At 39.2% G+C, this 18021-nt stretch overlaps 1 protein-coding gene across 1 annotated transcript in view; it reads right to left on the bottom strand.

Moving 5' to 3' along the window:
• Positions 1-9455, bottom strand: part of ADSS1 (adenylosuccinate synthase 1) — a 30976-nt gene extending 21521 nt beyond the window's left edge. The window contains exon 1 of the mRNA XM_062577165.1: positions 9229-9455. Within this exon, the coding sequence (XP_062433149.1) occupies positions 9229-9417 (189 nt within the window). The 5' untranslated portion in view covers positions 9418-9455. The remainder of the gene's footprint in view (positions 1-9228) is intronic.
• Positions 9456-18021: the final 8566 nt, after the last annotated feature.

Raw genomic sequence — 18021 nt, 5'->3', positions numbered from 1 at the left:
CAGCATATTAAGCATTAGTATTCACTTCAATCTGAAATATTCCCTACTGGTCCTGTAGCATTTCCAAGAAGTTCTGTAATGCTTGCATCCTTTATGGTGTAGAGTTTGCTAAAACTGTAACAAGCGCAGAAAATGCACCAGGTTCGTTGGAGAGGCAACAGCTGGTGAAACAGGATTAGAGAACTAGAAATTACGTGTGCCGAAGACTACATGACAGCCATCTTACTGTAGTAATAAGAAAATGTAAATATCATTTCGGAAGGTCATCTCAAGAACACACACAAGCTCTCTCCTTTGTAGGCCTCACCTAGATACAGCAATACTTTTTGACTATGGGACATGGTGGTTATTCCTTATATCAGCTGTATTAGTTGTAAGTTTCAAAGCTGGTTAAGTGTTTGTTCCTAACAGTATTTGTTAGGTGTTAAAGCACCTAGGAAAAGATAGCCCCAACTGAAGTCATTCATAGCCTGCAGTGGGAAAAATTAGCATTCAGCATTTCAAAACAGCCTACATTACTTACAAATCCATCTTTATTAACTTTGAAAGCTCTAGAAGTTGAGGCTTTATTAACAGCATTAAATATGTATTACTTCAATATATTTTGCCTCAGGAATCTCTATTGTTTTGTGCCACTGTAAGCTGTATCTCCCTTTTGAAGGCTAGCAGACCAGCAGCAATGTGGTCTGAATTCAGCAATGCAAGATGCTTGTCATATTCCAGGTTGGAAGACAGACTTCAGCATAAACTAATGAGAAGAGCTGTAACATGCAGTTTTCAGAAGTTAAGCAGCTAGGCATTATTTTCAGAGCAAAATAATCCTATGTGGAGCCTTTTTTTTTTTTTTTTTTTTTTTTAAGAATGTATACATTTTATTAAAATCAAATAAAACACAGTTCTTCTGAAGATTGGGCTGTATTTTTAGATCTTCTAACAATCGTGACAAGAATGTTAAGCTACAAATTGTGCTAGCGTAAGGAGTTAAAGGAGCTCAGGTTACCTCATACAAAAATCCTTTTTTTTTTAGTACAGTGGTTTATTTATAATATGCTTTTTCAAGCTTTTGAGGTGATGATCTTTTTGAGATAACTGATTCTTACATCTCAAAGCTTTATAGTACGTGGACACAAACACTGTATCAGTACAATACATTGAGACGCTATCATGTCTTAAAAGTGTTAACTGTATGCATGTGTAAATATTATCTTTCAAGGAATTAATAGTTATTATGAACAGGCTGGCAGATAAGAACATAGCCTTGTCTTTTAGAGGCACTTGCAAAAACCACCATACAACAAATCCACCTTCCAGAGTACCCAGAGATTTCAGAGTTGTAGTGTTTCACTATGTTTTATATATATAAAACTTTTACATTCTTTGAAGTCAGAACATCGCAAGGCAGAAACAAAATTTCCATTCAGAGCCATAACGACATGGTTCACTACCTGCAGCAGGAGCTATTTGTCCCCATTTGACCTCCTGCTACATATGTCTGAATAGCGGTAGAGTGAATCCTGATGTTCAGATGCATCTATGCATCCAAACAGCCACACTGTGCAATGGATTGCAATCTAAATATGGTGGGTTTTGCCTATGGACTCAGCTGCACGTGTATGTGCACTTGCACTTGGCTTTTCTGAGCTGCTGGACACAGGTGGTGGGAGAAGTTTTAGCAGTGGGAGCCAGCACTGCATCTGGAGAGTGTACTGTTCTGCTTTCAAGGTCTTTCATTTACTCAGTGTTCCCCAAAATGCCTGAACATAACTTGGCTAACAAACTAGTTTAGTATGGAAACCACCACAGCACATATTAAATGCCCTAAGACCTGAGTGATAGCTTCAAAATGTAACTGTAACTGGACAACGAACATCAAGCAGGTATATTTATGACAGCTCCCAGCAGTGATCAGTTCTCAGCCTCTGCTAGCTCACAATGTTAACCAATGTCACAAATAAAATAGAAACTCATTACTAAAGGTTTGCAGCTGACAAATACTACTTGAGTGGTAAACCATCAGTAGAGCAATTTGATCTCCCCAGTCCAAGAATGAGTGAAAGTATCTAATTTGTTGCGGCATTTTAAACAAAACTTAAAACAAAAAGGTAGTCACATTTTTGATGGAAGCTCTCTATGCTAGGAAGTATATGGAGGTGCCTGAACACAGTTACAGTACTAGGCTTACATGCCTAGTATGATCCTTGCATGTATAAATGGGAATAACAAGTAGGTGTAGAGAGATCGTGTTACCTCTCCTTTTGGCAGTGGTGCAACTGCTACTAGAATACCGTGTCCTTGGTAGTCAGAGAAGATTACAAAATGATCCCTTCTGGTATTATAATCTATGGATCTACAATCTATTAATTGGAAGGCAGCTACAACACAATTTGGGGAAGTCTGAAACACATTCTGTAATTCATGGCTACCTCTATTAATCCAGCCCTACTAATTCTACCAGCCAAAGCAAAGCAGCCTTTGGCATTTAACTGCATTTGTAAAATACCTTTTATTGTACTATGAAACATACTATAAAATCCTTCCACCTCCTTATCTGGATTGAGCATTTTTCCTGCATTTATAATATTTCATACTTGGACCTGAATAAAGTAGTACATCTTTAAGTACATTTCTTCTTTTGCTTTATAATTTAATTAAATGATGGCTACTTCTAATTCACATTAGTAATTTCCTGGAGCTGACTTGAATAAATATAGCTAAAGTGGTATCAGTATAACTGGCTTTTACATAAATTTTAGAGTAGTGTAAATCTATTGACTTTCATGGTATTTCTCTTATTTAAACAATCAGTCAGTTTGGACTGTCAATAGTTTTAAAAAGACAAATACAATGCATTAAGTGCTTTGAGCACCCAGACGCTTACAAAAAAAAAAAAAATCATGCGCTTATAAAAGCTTCTGTTAGAAGACTGGAAGTGCTGTAACTTCAGGCTGGGAGGCAGCTGCCCCAGGCACTTGCTTCAATTCCCTCTGCTAGAAATTTTTCTTACCTAATTTCTTCCAATTTAAGTATGACCTACGGCCCTCAGCTCAGCTCTGAGAAACTGAACTTTAAAGAAAACAATTGTAAAGAACTGGCTTAGGGAATAATCAGAAATATACTTAGACTAGAACTCCAAGAAGAGTGATTTTTGGAACTACGGTAGTGACCAGGAACTGGAGTGAATTGCAAGTATTCACCTCCTGACACAGATCAGCTGAATCTAGTTTGTCTCACTCTTCAAGGGTTATATTTGCAATATTAGTTTTGAATAGGAACAATGTTGTAAATAATAAAATGTCTGATTTTTGTATCTGTTCTGCTGTGTCCCTACTGTGTCCCTTCTCACTGTCCAATAAAACTAACAAAAGCCACCTTATTAATTACAATACTGATCTCTTCAGAAACTCGTAATTTCCATGAAGAGCCTAATGAGATATTTACTATAATTTAAATAAGTGCTCTTCAGAAAAGCTGAGCAGTCTTTTTTTAAAATATGCAAAGTATTTCTAATGTAAAAACCTAAACTGTACATCAATCATATTTTTCATTTTTAATAATATTATATTACTAGTGCAAATAGACCCTAACATCTAAGCAGACCTATATCTTCCTAAATATCTGAAAAATGAACTTGAAAAGCTACCTAATCCCACTCTGGTTCTAAACAGCAGTCAGCATGGTTAGACTAGACACTCCTAATCTTTAGTTACTTTCTGCCAAACTAAATGTAAGTTTTTAATCAAACTATGTAAAAATTCTATTATAAAAGACCACAACAATAAAACATACATTGAAATCCAACAAACTATACAAAAAAATAATTAATTCAAAGTATATTGGTACAAAATGCTATACTGGCCTAAGCCTTCTGATTAAGGTTAGCAGAATCCCTAAAATAAAGGAAGTCAAACACAAACAGCCTATAGATGTCACCTCATCTTTAGTTCTCTCTTTTGAAAAAGTGTAGTCATGTCCCTGTGGGAAGTAATATGATCCAAGGATATGAACATAACTTTCCTTATATCTGTAAACAAGTTTGTGACAAACAAGTTAGCTTGTGAGTTACAGCAGGAATGAAACAGAACAGATGTCATTTGATCTTAATTTTCAGCTGTTTTCTTTTGATGCTTATATAATAAATTCATCAGGTTTTATAAAGGGAATTGGAAATTAAGCTTGCTTTCTTATAGAGATTTTGAAACTTTAAACCTGACCTTCTCATACAGTATTTATAATCCTTGTGGCCCTGAGATGATCTTGCTGATACTCAAAGGAGAGGCTAGTTTAAAATAGCAATCAGTGTCACCATGTGGTGAGTAAAACTGGTAAGTAAGCAAGCATCTATGAACAAAATGAAAATAAAATGAAAATAAAATTTGGGCTAAGATATCTTACAAGTGAAAGATTGCTGCAAAAGGATTTTGATTTGGAAGGGTGTATTTCTTTATTGTAACTAAAGGATCAAATGTTCCTGCTTAACAAGCCATCTCCCTTCTGCACTGAATAGCAAAATAAAACCTAATAAAACCTAAATGTCTTATATGCAGAGAGGCTTAAAAAATTTCATATAAAACAATATGTCTCTATGAACATACGTGTGCGTGTAAACAGGATTATCAAAAAATATTAGCGAAGAACAGAAACAGTTCTGTAGTCACTGCACACTGATGACTCCAAGGTCAATCTCTTCAGTGAAAATCATAAGCACTAAATGATTAGGAAATGAAAGTATTTTTATGAGTAGGAAGAAGTTAAACTAAATGTTATGGCCAAATCTCATCTAAAGCTGAGGAGTGCAAGATACATATGCAGACACACACAAAAAGAGTAGCCTACAGCCCCCTGCAGCTCCATACACTCAGCAATACCCTAATTTAATCCCAGTTGCAAACTGTGCCAATAACTCAAAATCAATAGGACCAGTCAGAACAACATGCACCTGGTTTGCTCTACTACATCAGCTGTGTAACAGAGGAATAAAGGAAGTATTCCCACCTCCTATTTTCACCAGAGGACAAAATTATCTTGCCAGGTATTTCTGCCATGTTTGATTTTCATGATTTGATCACTTGCCCACAGTATATTCCTTCACATTGCTCCAAGTAACATTTTCTATTAGCTATGGTATTGATTACAAATTAATTAAGAAATTAAATCAAATCAAATAACTGTTGCATACTATTGCCAATTTCCTCTTCTGTATCTTAAGGGTTTAGCACATCCTTTCTCTTTCCTAAATTATTCTCTAGTTTTGCCATTACATTTCAAAGACTAAACTTTATTAGACTTTGCTTACTGATTAACCTTTCTTAATCTCATTTGCTAACATCTACGCCATTGAGAAAATCTGTCATTCAGCATCCTCAGCATACAATGATTTGGTTAAATTTCTCCTATCCAAATGACTGCAAACTACTCAACCACAAGTCATCTCAATAGAAACATTTTTCTATTATTTGTTTCAATCACCTCAGCTTTTCTTCAGTATTAACATCAATTATTATTTTTTCCTTCTGTGTCTAAAAAAGAGATTATCTCTTTATAAAATTGACACCGTTCTTAATCTTGAAAGCAGACTGACATGGATGCAAACACTTTTAAAAATGTTCCCTCTATATTTAGGGAAAAATAAACGCATACTCAGTATCACGCTTTAAGCTGTAAAGACCTCTTCCAGCTTCTCATCTAGCAGCTATTCTTATTGCAATTACAATCTTAAAATTTGGAATTTCTTCTTCAATGACAGTTCTTAAGAGAATGCTGATAATATCAGGCAGATTGTTTCCAGACTTCCAGAAGCTCAGTGTCACATGTCAGACACATCTAGTGTTGGCATAAACAGCACTACAACAGCAGTGCCAAACAGAGGCTTGAAAAAATCTTAAAACTCTCTTGGACTAGTCCACTGCTGCTGAATCATTGTTACTGCTTTCAGTATGAAATGAAAGCAAGACATGCATTTGTGCTGCAACAATTTTGTCAATCTGTAACTGAAATCAAGTCCACCACATGTAATGATGATTATCACAGGGTCTTTAAGACTTTAATAGAAGTATTTTTTGTACCTTATACACTGCGTTTGAGAAATATTTTTCTCTCTTCTGCCCTCCAAAATCTTCATAGAATTTCATGGGGCATTTTCTTCCAACATCTTTGGATGTTTTGTTGGAAAACAAAAGAAAAATTTTAAAAGACTTTTTCTGCATAAGAAAACTTCATCAGGAAGGGTAGAATCGCTTATGCAATTTACTCTTCATTACAACAAGAACTCTTAGACATTATTGTCACACACCTATATTACAAAAGGGGAGTGTCTCAAGTCATTTTCCACTCTTTGCAAGGATGCATAGCACTTCTCATACCATTTATGACACTGCGTGCTATTTTCTCTCCTACTCATGTCCCTAAGAAGTGTGTACAGAAAATATCCTCAGTGAAAAATTAAGAATGTTTTTTATGCAGTTACAGCTTCTCCTAAGGAAACAGCTGACCAATCAGCTATCTTCAGTTATCTGTGAACAGAATGTTAAGCTGTTACATCAATTCTGCACATGACTTTTTGGGGGAACAGATCAGGTTTAAGAAGTGCCTCTAGAGGTCCATCCCCTTGGCCATGCTCTAATCCAGATCTGTGAAGTTATGCAATTAAAAAACAGGTAGACGGTCTGCCCCAAGCTCTAGTCTTGAAGGTAGCCATACCAGAAACTAATTTCTGACATATGTTTATTCATTCTCATAATTTCTGAGAAATGTTTAATAGATGTTACTCTTCCTTTCATAGAAATACTGGTGAATTACTATCTTCACACAGCTCCTCAAATTCAGATTTAGTCCTGAATTTTAATTCCATTCAGAATAGGAAAAGAGGCTGTTAGATCAAAGGGTACTATATTGTGATAAGGAATTAATACAGCTGAGACATTGTTTTAAAAGATATAAACATCTCCACTTTTAGCCATTCATTTTCTAGTGTTCACATTTATTTTGCTAAGGACTGCTTAAAAAGTATAGCTATTGAACACAATTTCCATAACCATCTCAAAATATGGAGTGGATGGAACATCAGAAAAAAAATCTACTCAGTTATAGTTTTTGTATTAAACAATTCCTGATGAGACTTTCTCTGATATTTTCTCTAAAGCCTCTAATAACGAGCCTTTCAGTGCTTCGTGTTTAAGCAGTTCTCATTTTAATACATATTCACTAGTGTAATTACCAACTCCTAAAAAAGGCCCCCCTCAAACCGATTATGCCTAAAAAAAAATCTATCCCCTGCTGCTACAACACCGAAAGAACTGCGACTCTTCAAATTCTAGGTATATGCACACCTTTACTAAGCTAATCAGACTCTGAGTTCTAACAGAAGCAAAATTACACAGTGTTAGCTACTTGCATGATTGACTTCCTAAATACAAAATACTCAAAAATAGATAAAAGGGACTTCAATACCTGTTATTGCCAAAGATGAAAAATAGAGGAAAAAAATATAGAGGAAAATACAGAGCAGTAAGTTTTTACAATGCATTATATAAATGGCATCTTTTTAGAAAGAATTCTTTAAATTGCCAGGTATGTAAAAAAATGCAATGCAATATTCTAAAACAAGATGCTTTTTCACATAAACTGCGTAACTTTTGCCACTCAAAAATAAGTCATTGTTTGTATTTCCTTTTTGAGATGTTTTATGTTCTTCCCTAAACTCTAATCTTGAAAACATTTCTGTTAAATCAGTGCATTAATAATCCTACTGTTATCTCAAGTACATGTTCTGAGTGCAGATGACTGAGTGTCTGAACAACGTTTGGAAGAGCCCAGAGCTCTCCTAGATCCACCTGTGCTCCATCCATCCCAGGTCTCAGCAGTAGGCTACAGAAAGCTGGTCAAGATGTGTGTGGCAGCACATTAAGCCATCAAATGCACTACTAACACTGCATTATCCCTCCCGGCATGGTCAGGCACATGTAGTCCTCTATCCTTCAAAGAGCCTTCTGAGGCTGCACCTGGGCACCATGCTTGTAAATTAATTCTCTAGATGGACTCCAGACAGACAGCAAATCCAATCTTGAAGCCTCAGGGCATCCCTCAAATGATGATCTAAGAGGAATAACAATGACTTCTTGCAGTAGTAACGTTAGTTAAACCCATTAGGAAGCATTTGTGCAACTGAGGCCTATATGAAGTATTTCTGTACAGCTTAAACTTTTCAATTCAGGCTTTTCCCCTAAATTATAAGACTTGGTTTAAACAACAAGCAGGAAAAAAAAAAAGTTAGCTATAGTCCAATAATACGCATTTGTTAGCTCAAATTGCAGGGAAACCTCTCCCCAAGTTGATTTCAAGATCTGGGAAGTTTAATGTTCCAAGTGAGAATACTTCCTATGCGCTTGAAATACTTAACTCACAGGACAGTATTTATTTACATAAAACACTTAATTACACAAATGTCCTCAGCTGTATCATCTCTGATTCAAGGGCACCTGGACCTTTACACTACCGATCATGCGTTTTAAATAAGTAAGTTTCACAGTACATACTAACGCAGCCGAATACACGTTAATACAGTCACGAATTTTGCCGAAGCGTTTACACGGGCGGTCAAAAAAGCCCAGGGGTGGTCCGGGCCAGGCCGGGCCGGGCCGAGCGGCCGGCGGGGTCGGGCCGGGTCGGGGCCCGGCGCGGCCTCGCCGCCATCTGACACCTGCTGCCAGCGGCCGCGGCTCGGCCCGGCCCCGGCGCTGCCCCCCGAGCCTCGGGATCCGGTGTCGCTCCTCGTGAGGGGTCAGCTATTTATATTAATAGTTCAGGGCTTTTTTTTTTTTTTTTTTTTTTTTTTTTTTTTTTTTTTTTTTTCCCGTTCCGAGCGGCGTTTAGCGTGGCGAGGGGCTGGGGGAGGGGGGCAGGCGGAGCCCTTCGCCGGGGCACGGCCGCGCCGCGGCGCACGCTGAGGGAGCGGGCGGGCGGGGGGGAGCGCGGAGCCGGCGGGAAGAGGGGGGCAATTAAAGAAAATGAAAAAAAAAAAAGAGAGAAAAAAAATGAAAGAAGCGGTAAAGAAAGGCAGACGCGGGGGAAGAGAGGGCGGAGGAAGGGGGGGAACGGCAGGGCTGCGCGGGGCGGGCGGGCGCGGGCTGCGGGACGGCGGGGGGCGCCGGCCGGGCCGCGGGGAAGGGCGCGAAGCGGCGCTGAGCCCGGAAAGCGGCCGCGGAAGGCGGGCAGCGGCGGCGCGGCACCCACCTGGCACCGGCACACGATGTCCGACTCGGTGGCCAGCAGGTCGACCACCTTGCCCTTGCCTTCGTCCCCCCACTGCGCCCCCAGCACCACGGTCACTTTGTTACCGCCCGGCTCGCTGCGCGCCCGCTTCAGCCCACCGCCGCCGCCGGGGTGGCTGGTGCGGTCGTTGGACGCCCGGGCGCCCGACATGGTGGCGGTGAGGGTGGGAGGGAGGGTGGCTGCGGCCGTCGCCTCTCGCGCTCTGCCTCGCCCGCCCCGCCGCCGCCCTTTAACGGCGCCGCCCGCCCGCCCCGCGCCGAGCCGAGCCGAGCCGAGCCGAGCCGAGCCGCGCAGCGCCGACGGGCGGTCCGGTGCCCCGGCCGGGCGGGCACGCGCGCGCGCACACACCCCCACACGCGCGCACACACAGTGTCACTGTCACACCCCCGCCCCCCCCCCCACACAGAGGCTGTGTCCCCGTGACACGCACACACCACAGACAAACACACACACTGTGTCGCCGTAACACATACACACCACACACATACACACAGGCTGTGTCCCGGTAACACACACACACCACAGACACACACACTGTGTCGCCGTAACACATACACACCACACACACACACACACACACACAGAGGCTGTGTCAGTGTGACTCACAGGCACACACGCTGTGACACACAAGTCTGAGGCACCTGTGCCTGTGGCACAGCGAGACACGCACGCGCACGTACTGGTCTGAGGTGTGTGACTGTGTCGCTGTGGTCTGAGGGACAGGGGTTGTGCCACAGTGACATGCACACTCACACTGGGGACAGTCCCTGTGAGACACCAGCTCACACACGCGCAGGGTGAAAGACGGGCGCCCAGACTGCTCCAGCGTATGCGGGATTGTGGCCCTGAGACACCAGCTCACACACGCTGACCTGAGAAACATCAGCTGCGCCACGTTGTCAGTCACATACACTAGCCTAAAATACATATAGGACTGCTGTTACCAAACAGGCGCGTTGTTGCCAAAGAGGAAAGCACATCGGCTGTGCTGCAGCCCCACGCGTGTGGCTCCGTCAGCCGAACACAGGTCCTGGAGACGGTGCATCCAAGCGCTGGTCAGCCTTGGGCCGCACGGCTGCCCGAGTGCGTCCCAGCAAGCAGACACGGCTCGTTACAGCGTTTTTGAATGTCTCTCCCTGCGGCGTGATGACACACACTGTATTTTCTACTGAGATTCGGAAGAGATGCCAGAATATACGTGTATATACAAGGGTCACAATGCAGAAAAGTGCTCATACAATCTGCTTGTTTGGTAGAAGGATGAAGAAAGCACTAGAATAGTTGTATGAACGTCTGAGAAACAAAAATAGGACGTAACAGCATGTACAGCCTGTTTCAAACATGTATGTGTGTGTGCTCTGTGCATCTGCCTGTAGGCATATATACAAGCATACACACACCCATGAAATATATGTGTGTTTGGTATATGCATGTGTAGAAATGTTGCAGACTTCGGCACCTTGTAAGCATTCATGGTGGCAAACAGAAGAAACACTGATTTCTAGCACTTGCAATATTTCCTCTAGGAAAAGAAGATAACTAAGATTTAATGCTCTGCAGGCTCCAGCTGAGTATTTGGCAGCAATTGGTAAAGGTGATAAGTATGGAACAAAAGACTGAAAGGGAGCTCCTGATATATAAGTCTACTTTTCCCTGCTGGTGTAGTTAACTAAATCGTGTATCACCTCATCATTCCTACCAAATAACTGTTCCTGACGTGTCCTAGTTAGAAACCTCTACTGATTTCCAGCCTAAATGCAGTTCTGGCCAATTTATCTCCGTAAGTTCTGTGCTGACATTGTCATTTAGTTTAAATACTTCTTCTTCCCCCCTTTCCCATGTATGTATTTATAGAATGAATTTATAGAATGAAGCCAGTCTCAGGCTTAATTTTGCTGGTCTGAGCAAGTTAATTTTTTTCATTCTCCTCTAAGATAGGTTCTTAAATCCCTAATCATTCTCATCTACCTTCCCTGTACATCTTTTGAACTCAGTTCATGTTTCTTGAGTGCAAGGGCCTAAATTGTGCTCTATATTCCACATAAAGTTCCCCAGTACCCTATACACTGGAATTAGTGTATTCTTCTTTTAACTGGGAATATCTCACCTAAGATTTTTGGACTTGCCAAGTTACATATGTGATGAAAGTCAGCTCCTTTCCAACACTCTTCCACTGCACTGCTGGCATCTCACACATTGAAATACTGCTACCTCTTTCTGCCGTTAGCACTTCACATGCAAGACCCAGCTCCTTCGCATTTCACATATATTTCAAAACCAGATGCCATGAGTGATTTAACATGGCCCGAAATACAAGCCTCCAGCTTTGGTTTAGAATTTTACATTATGTAATTTTAGCCTTTACTTTTATTCTGGCAATTATTTCAGTAGTAGGGATAGAAGCTTACTGTGAAGTCCTTCAAGCCAGCCGGTTCCTGTGATCTAATATGCACCAAATACTGGCCACACAACTCCTGAAGCGTAGGCTTTACCCCAGACTCCTTGAGACTGTCACCCGAGCACAGGCCAGCCCGGGACTGCCCGGCTTCCCAGAGCAGCTGAGCTCGGCCTTCTTCAATCTGACCTGGAAAGAGGCCAGAGCGGGCTGTATTTCTCTTCGTGGCCACGGGCTGGCAGCTCAAAGACCTCGTCTAATAGACTTCTGCACTGCTCTGTCAACTCATCAGTCATTTGCAGCCAATAGGGTCCTGCTATGTAACAGAAATCCTTGTTAATAACTTTTAACTTCTCTTTACCTGATACCTTACTTCCCGTTGTAATTGTACTAACACACATTCAGTACCACACTGAATCCCTTGATGGAGTCCACGGCTATTGCATTTGCTCTGCCTAGATTGCTGGCAAAGAAAGCTTGTGCCAGAGTAAACTGTTTCTACTTTTGCTCAGCCCTTGGGTACTTTATTCACCTCCAGGCTTTCATTCTAGCTTTCAGATTTGCTCTGAAGTATTCCTTACTGTTACATCAAATCTTTTAGAATTATTTTGTTTGATGATAAAATCAAATTTTGTCTACTTAATAACAAAAATTGTATTATCTCATTGTGGACTACGTATTTGTCAGATACTATGTTTATCTTTACAATCGGAAAACATGATCATGTAGCAATACTCCTACTTAGTTCAGCCACATACCCAAAAATTGTCTCACAAAAATTGAAACTAGAGGCTTGCTAGTTGACTCCACACATCTAGAATATAAAAATACTCTTTGCTAAAAGAAATACCTATTATGGTATTCAGCATTACCATTCTTGCATGGCTTTTTTTCATTCATTACCATATTCTAGGTCTATTAACATAGAAACTCAAATCTTTTTCCAGACTAAGTTTATTTTTGTTCTTTTATTTGCTTTTATTTTTGGGGGTTATATTTTTGTCTGCCTTTTTGAAACACTCCCAGCATGAATATATGCAAATTGCCCTTCTTAAGGGCGGAATCTAGCCTTTTTAACATGAGATTACAGTTTTCGGCTATTTGTTCATGATGGCTCTCAGCCAGTCACAAATTAATATTTTTCATATCACATCCTGAAAATGACTGGCTTGGTGAAAATTTCCACACTTCTTGTGTTCAAAGAAAGCTACAATTTCCCTGCTGTCACTCAACAAAAAGCATTCTAAAGTATTATGTTTTTTTTTCTTTTTATATTATTTTAGATTTAGCAAATGTAGTCGTAAGCATTTACTGATGATACAGAATTTTATGTAGTTCTCTTTAGCACTTGTATCCATATATTTCTGAGATCAGAATCCAGTAGATTTTATTTCCACTACCAACAATATCAAACCTTTCATGTCTATAACCAGTTTCATATGAAAAAAGTACCAAACACTTTTTAAAAACAAACTAAACTATTAAGGAAACGCAACTCTGTATAAAATAGAAAACATGTAACTGTACATAAAAATAATCTGAAGTAGCTGATGACATGATTTATTCTTCTGCATACCCCGATCTAAAAAACAAACTCAGTTCTACTGAAATCCGTCAAATTTTAATGTTTGAGATGAAAGAAGTCAAATTTGCTCAGTTAAAAGCAAATGCTTGACTTGTAAATTAACAAATGTGTGGGATTAACAGTGAACTCCTGGGGAGAGTAACACAAAATTTTTTGGGGTTACTGTATGCAGTCTCAGTCACCTGTGAGTCACCTGGCATTGAGTACTGATAAAGGAGGGAATGAACCATTTACTTAGTAATCAGTATCAGTATCTTACTACAGCTCCTTCTTCCTCAGAGCTCTTCCAGTATAAGCAATCTGCCTGGCAGTGCTTACCTTTGCAATTTCACTGAAAAACTTTCAGGAATTTGCCTTCTTAGATTAAAAAAATGCAATGCTTTTTACTTCAGGGCAACTAACAGGAGCTAAATACAGCCTTTAGCTAAAACAGTGCACGTTAGATTTACTGCAGGATAAATTCAGCAAAATTGTACTGTCAGAACTATGTTTTTACCAAAGATTAGTTTGTTCACAGCTTTGATAAAATCAGTACAAAAGCATGTGAAAAACTATTCTCTGAGAGTAGTAATGAATGATTTATTTGGACAAGGTGGCATGTGAAAAAAAACACATAGTGATTCAGAATTTCATACGTATTTTCATGAAAGGCATGAATGCAGCAGAGGGTGTACTTATTGAGTGTGCAGATGGCACAAAGCTGGAAGCAGCAAGAAACGTGCTGCAATAGGAGTAGAAATGTTATATGGTTGCAAAAGATGGCAAACATCACACCGAGATGGATAAACAACCTATAAAATACAGGAAGCAGTCCTTTCACTCTCCTCAGCTCTGCTGAACCCCTAAACTGGAGTACAGAGTCCAGATTTGGCACTGCACTGTGAGGAAGATGAGATCCAATTGGAGACAATCCAGATGAAAGTCAAAGTATGTGAACACCGGTCTGGAAAACAGGCCCTGTGATGAGCAGTTGAAAGGCTGGCGTTGTTTAGTCTAGGAAAAGCAGACCAAAAGTGACACTATAACAGCTGCCAAATATGTAAAAGGCTGCTGCAAATAAAAAAGAAGTAATGTATTTTCTCTAATTGTGGTGGACAGGATACAACGAAAAAAAGGTTGCATCTTTTATGAGACTAAGCAATTGATCTGATAGATGTGAACAAACTTTAAGATCCTTTATTCAGGCTTGAAACAGAAGCTGTGAATAAGCCCAGCTTTGCTGTAACACTGCCTCTAAGGATGTTTACAGTTTTGCGTAGAAGCAGTACGTCCAGGGGGCTGTGGAATCCTTCTCTGTATCCTTGGATGTTTTTAAGAACAGATCAGGCAAATGTGTTTTAACATTAACTATTCTGACTTAAAACAACTTTATTAACTGTGTAAGTCCCAATGCTGTAGGTCTTTTCTGAAGACTTTTGCCCACACACTCAAAAACATACATATCCACTTGTTTAGATGCCTAGCTGTAATACTTAGATAAGACTTAAAAAGCTGGTCAGCTGCCACTTAATTCTGTAAGTTCTTATATTTTTGTGGATGGGAACAGGCAATTTATCCCACAAGTCAACTACACTTAGAGGCAGCTTGTTATACTGAACTGCAAGAGGGATTCTCGCATCAGGTGCTCTGCTTGGTTAGCAGGTCTACCAGGCAGGCAGGGATGGCCCCATAAATTGTACCTGGGTATCGCCACTGAATGGTGAGGAGTTGAGGCTCTCAAATGTGGTGTGACAGACACTCGTTCAAATCTGTGTTTTTCCCCAGCTAGAAACATGAACAAGATCTAGCACGAGGCCTCTAATATCTGACTTATGTAGTGTCTTTCTCTGCCCAATAAATAACAAAACAGATACCAAAATCTAAGGCTTCTTTGTATGCTTTCAGCTGTTTGAGTAAGTAATATGCACAAAATTTAGATGTTATGATGACAGTTGAGAGATTTAAAAACATATTTAAACTGAATGAGTTCAATTTGAGTCACCTCTTCAGCTGATATAATCAGTTGAAGATTCTGCAGAAGGATATGTATTTTAAGAGGTTAAAGGAACACTGCAGTAGAGTTATACTCCTTTATATCTGAGAGAGCGTGGCCTGAAGTCTGCCGAGTTCCTGCTAAAGAACTGTGGCAAACTCACTGAACTCAGGGGAGTGGGACTGAATTCATTGCTTAGCAGTTTTATATTGGCAGATGCAATTAAGAAGCTTTTTTTTTTTTTCCCTCATCACCTTACTTAGAATATTAAGAGTCAGATAGCCTGTCTTTGCAATTGTACCTGAAAGCAATGCTGCTAAAAATCAAGAATGCATTCAGAATCACTGCAGTAGGAGCTGTCACTTGGGATCTTATTTATTAGAACATGATTTTAAAATGCAACAAATAAGCCTCACAGATTCAGGCACGTTTGTTTAGCTCTGTTTACTAAGATAAACAAATACAAAAATGAAGTACATACTGGAGTACAAATACAGTATGTTCCTATATTAAACAATATTTCATTAACAGCATTCAAGCTTCTATTTCAAGTTTCATATAATACTAAGTAAATTCTACATTAAAAGTTGTACTTGTCTGTATTATATGTTTTTTTTAACATTATTACATACTTTAAAAAAGCAAACCAAAGCCAAGCAACACAGCAGTGGCCCAATAACCTTTTAACAAAACAACAATTGTTTCTTATTTCCCCATTGAACTAAGGAATTTTATCCTTTCCATGCTGCTCTTGAAGACTTGAAGCTTTCACTATCACAAGACCAATTTATGCTGATGACATTTCATTATATATCAGTTTGTTACTAACAGCCAGATGATTAAGTCCTGTGTAAGTATAGACAGAACTTTGCCAAAGAAAAGCTCTTGTATTTGACCCTGAATTAATCAACATAAGAAACAGGTCTGGGGAACTGCTTTACTAGTTTTATGTGTAAAGATGGCAGTTATATTGTGGGACTGCTCTACTGTTAGTCAAAATTTATTTGCTATTCATCTTTTAATAGCATTTCGTTTTCTGCTATAGTTACGATATTCATACCAGGTACATAAATTTTCACCAAATATTTAAAACAGCTTTCTGTGCACGTTTTCACATTTTGTTCTTATGAGGTTTTGTTTTGTTGTTCACTCTACTCATCAGCAACATGTTCAAATGTGTATTAGAGTAAGATCTTTTTTTTTTCCATTTGGTTAAAGAAAGCCAAATACTTTATCATCTCCTAAAATATCATATAGGACAGTCTTTGCAGCTGGTAAAATTCTCTTCAAGAATTTATATGCCCTGTAATAGAAACTGCTGCAACAGAAGCTGAGGAAAATAAAGCAGAATAGCTGTTTAATCCATTACAAAGCATGACAAAATCTTAATGTAAACATACATGTAACCACTTATGTTCAAAGATGTTCAGGAACAGCTCGATGGTATCTGAGCTCTTGGAATCAACAGGAGCCTAGCATCAATCTTTTTATTTATTTATTTATTTATTTGGAAATCCTACCTTGATTTAAACTTCATTCACAGTAAAGCTTTTTTAATATGTGCAGCCAAGTAGCATATTGATCTGTCCTCTTAATCTGGACATTTAAGTTTTGGTAACAGTTTCTGACCGTGCCTCATTCTTAATAGTTTTCAATAGCTGCAATCTTTTCCTTAAAATCGGTTCATAATGATGTGTACTTCTGCTTTCACATCTTCTTTTCACTACGGACAGTGAGATTATTGCCTGTACGAGGAGACTGCTGCTGTGTGCTGTCTGCAGCGTATCTGTCAACTGCAGAGAAATGATCCTCAGGCAACTGGAAAAACCAGTTGTCTAAGAGAGCGTATGACTGGAGTTAAGGTCAGAGATTCAAAGACATAGGACTGAGGCCTTAAAGATTTGTGTGCAAGATTACCTCTGTGCACTATGTATTACTAACTCTAAGGCAGATGCCTAAAAAGTTAAATATGTATGTAATCATTGTGGAACCAGGCTGTTCCTGTATAATCCTGTAGGCACAAGCTAATAAGGTTCCACTAAATTTACTCTTTTCCTTATCTCCTTCAGAAAATAAATAAAAAGTTACTTAATTTGCTAAATATATGATTCCCCCTTCCTCAAATATCTCTGGTTTATACATAGACTGAAAAAGTTAAAAATGATGCGTTCCGATCTCATGTTAGGTCAGACCTGGTTTCCTCTATAGCTTATGTCACCATATCCTGATGCAGATAAAAATAGATAGATTAAATGCCTGATTTTCATGTCACTAGTGCAACAACTAGGCTCAGTTTCTAAAATAACTTTTGGAAAATAAACCAAAGTCTAAATTCTCGCTCTCATTTTTAAGTTTATATTCCACGAATTAAATCCATCTTCTCAGAGAAAAAAAAAAAAATACTATAGTCCCTTCTGAACTGGGTGTTGGAAATACAGAAGATTATTATGGTTTGATGCTTTCTTTTTACAGGGTTGATCACCTTTAATCCTTATATCTGCTGAATGTTGCTTTATAATTTTATTTTACCATATATAAATTACTTTTCTATATTTACGACAAAAAGGTTTATTGTTTTAATTTTCAGCTTTACATTAAGCATGTTATAACTGCAAAATAGGTAAAACATTCTCAGTACAGGTTGTTCAGCAGTATTGAAAACTTTGTTTTGATCAGTTTTCAATATATTTATCTATATTTAAAAACATGCTTCTAAAGACCAGTAACTGTTAAACAGAGTTAGCCTGTTTCAGTTACTGGGAAAGACAACCATTTGTTTCGACGACAGTAACGATGAAAAAC

The sequence above is a fragment of the Rhea pennata genome, chromosome 5 (assembly GCF_028389875.1).
Source record: "Rhea pennata isolate bPtePen1 chromosome 5, bPtePen1.pri, whole genome shotgun sequence".
NCBI classification, from domain to species: domain Eukaryota; kingdom Metazoa; phylum Chordata; class Aves; order Rheiformes; family Rheidae; genus Rhea; species Rhea pennata.
The sequence above is the reverse complement of the archived record's forward strand: the minus strand, read 5'-3'. Positions and strand labels throughout refer to the sequence as shown.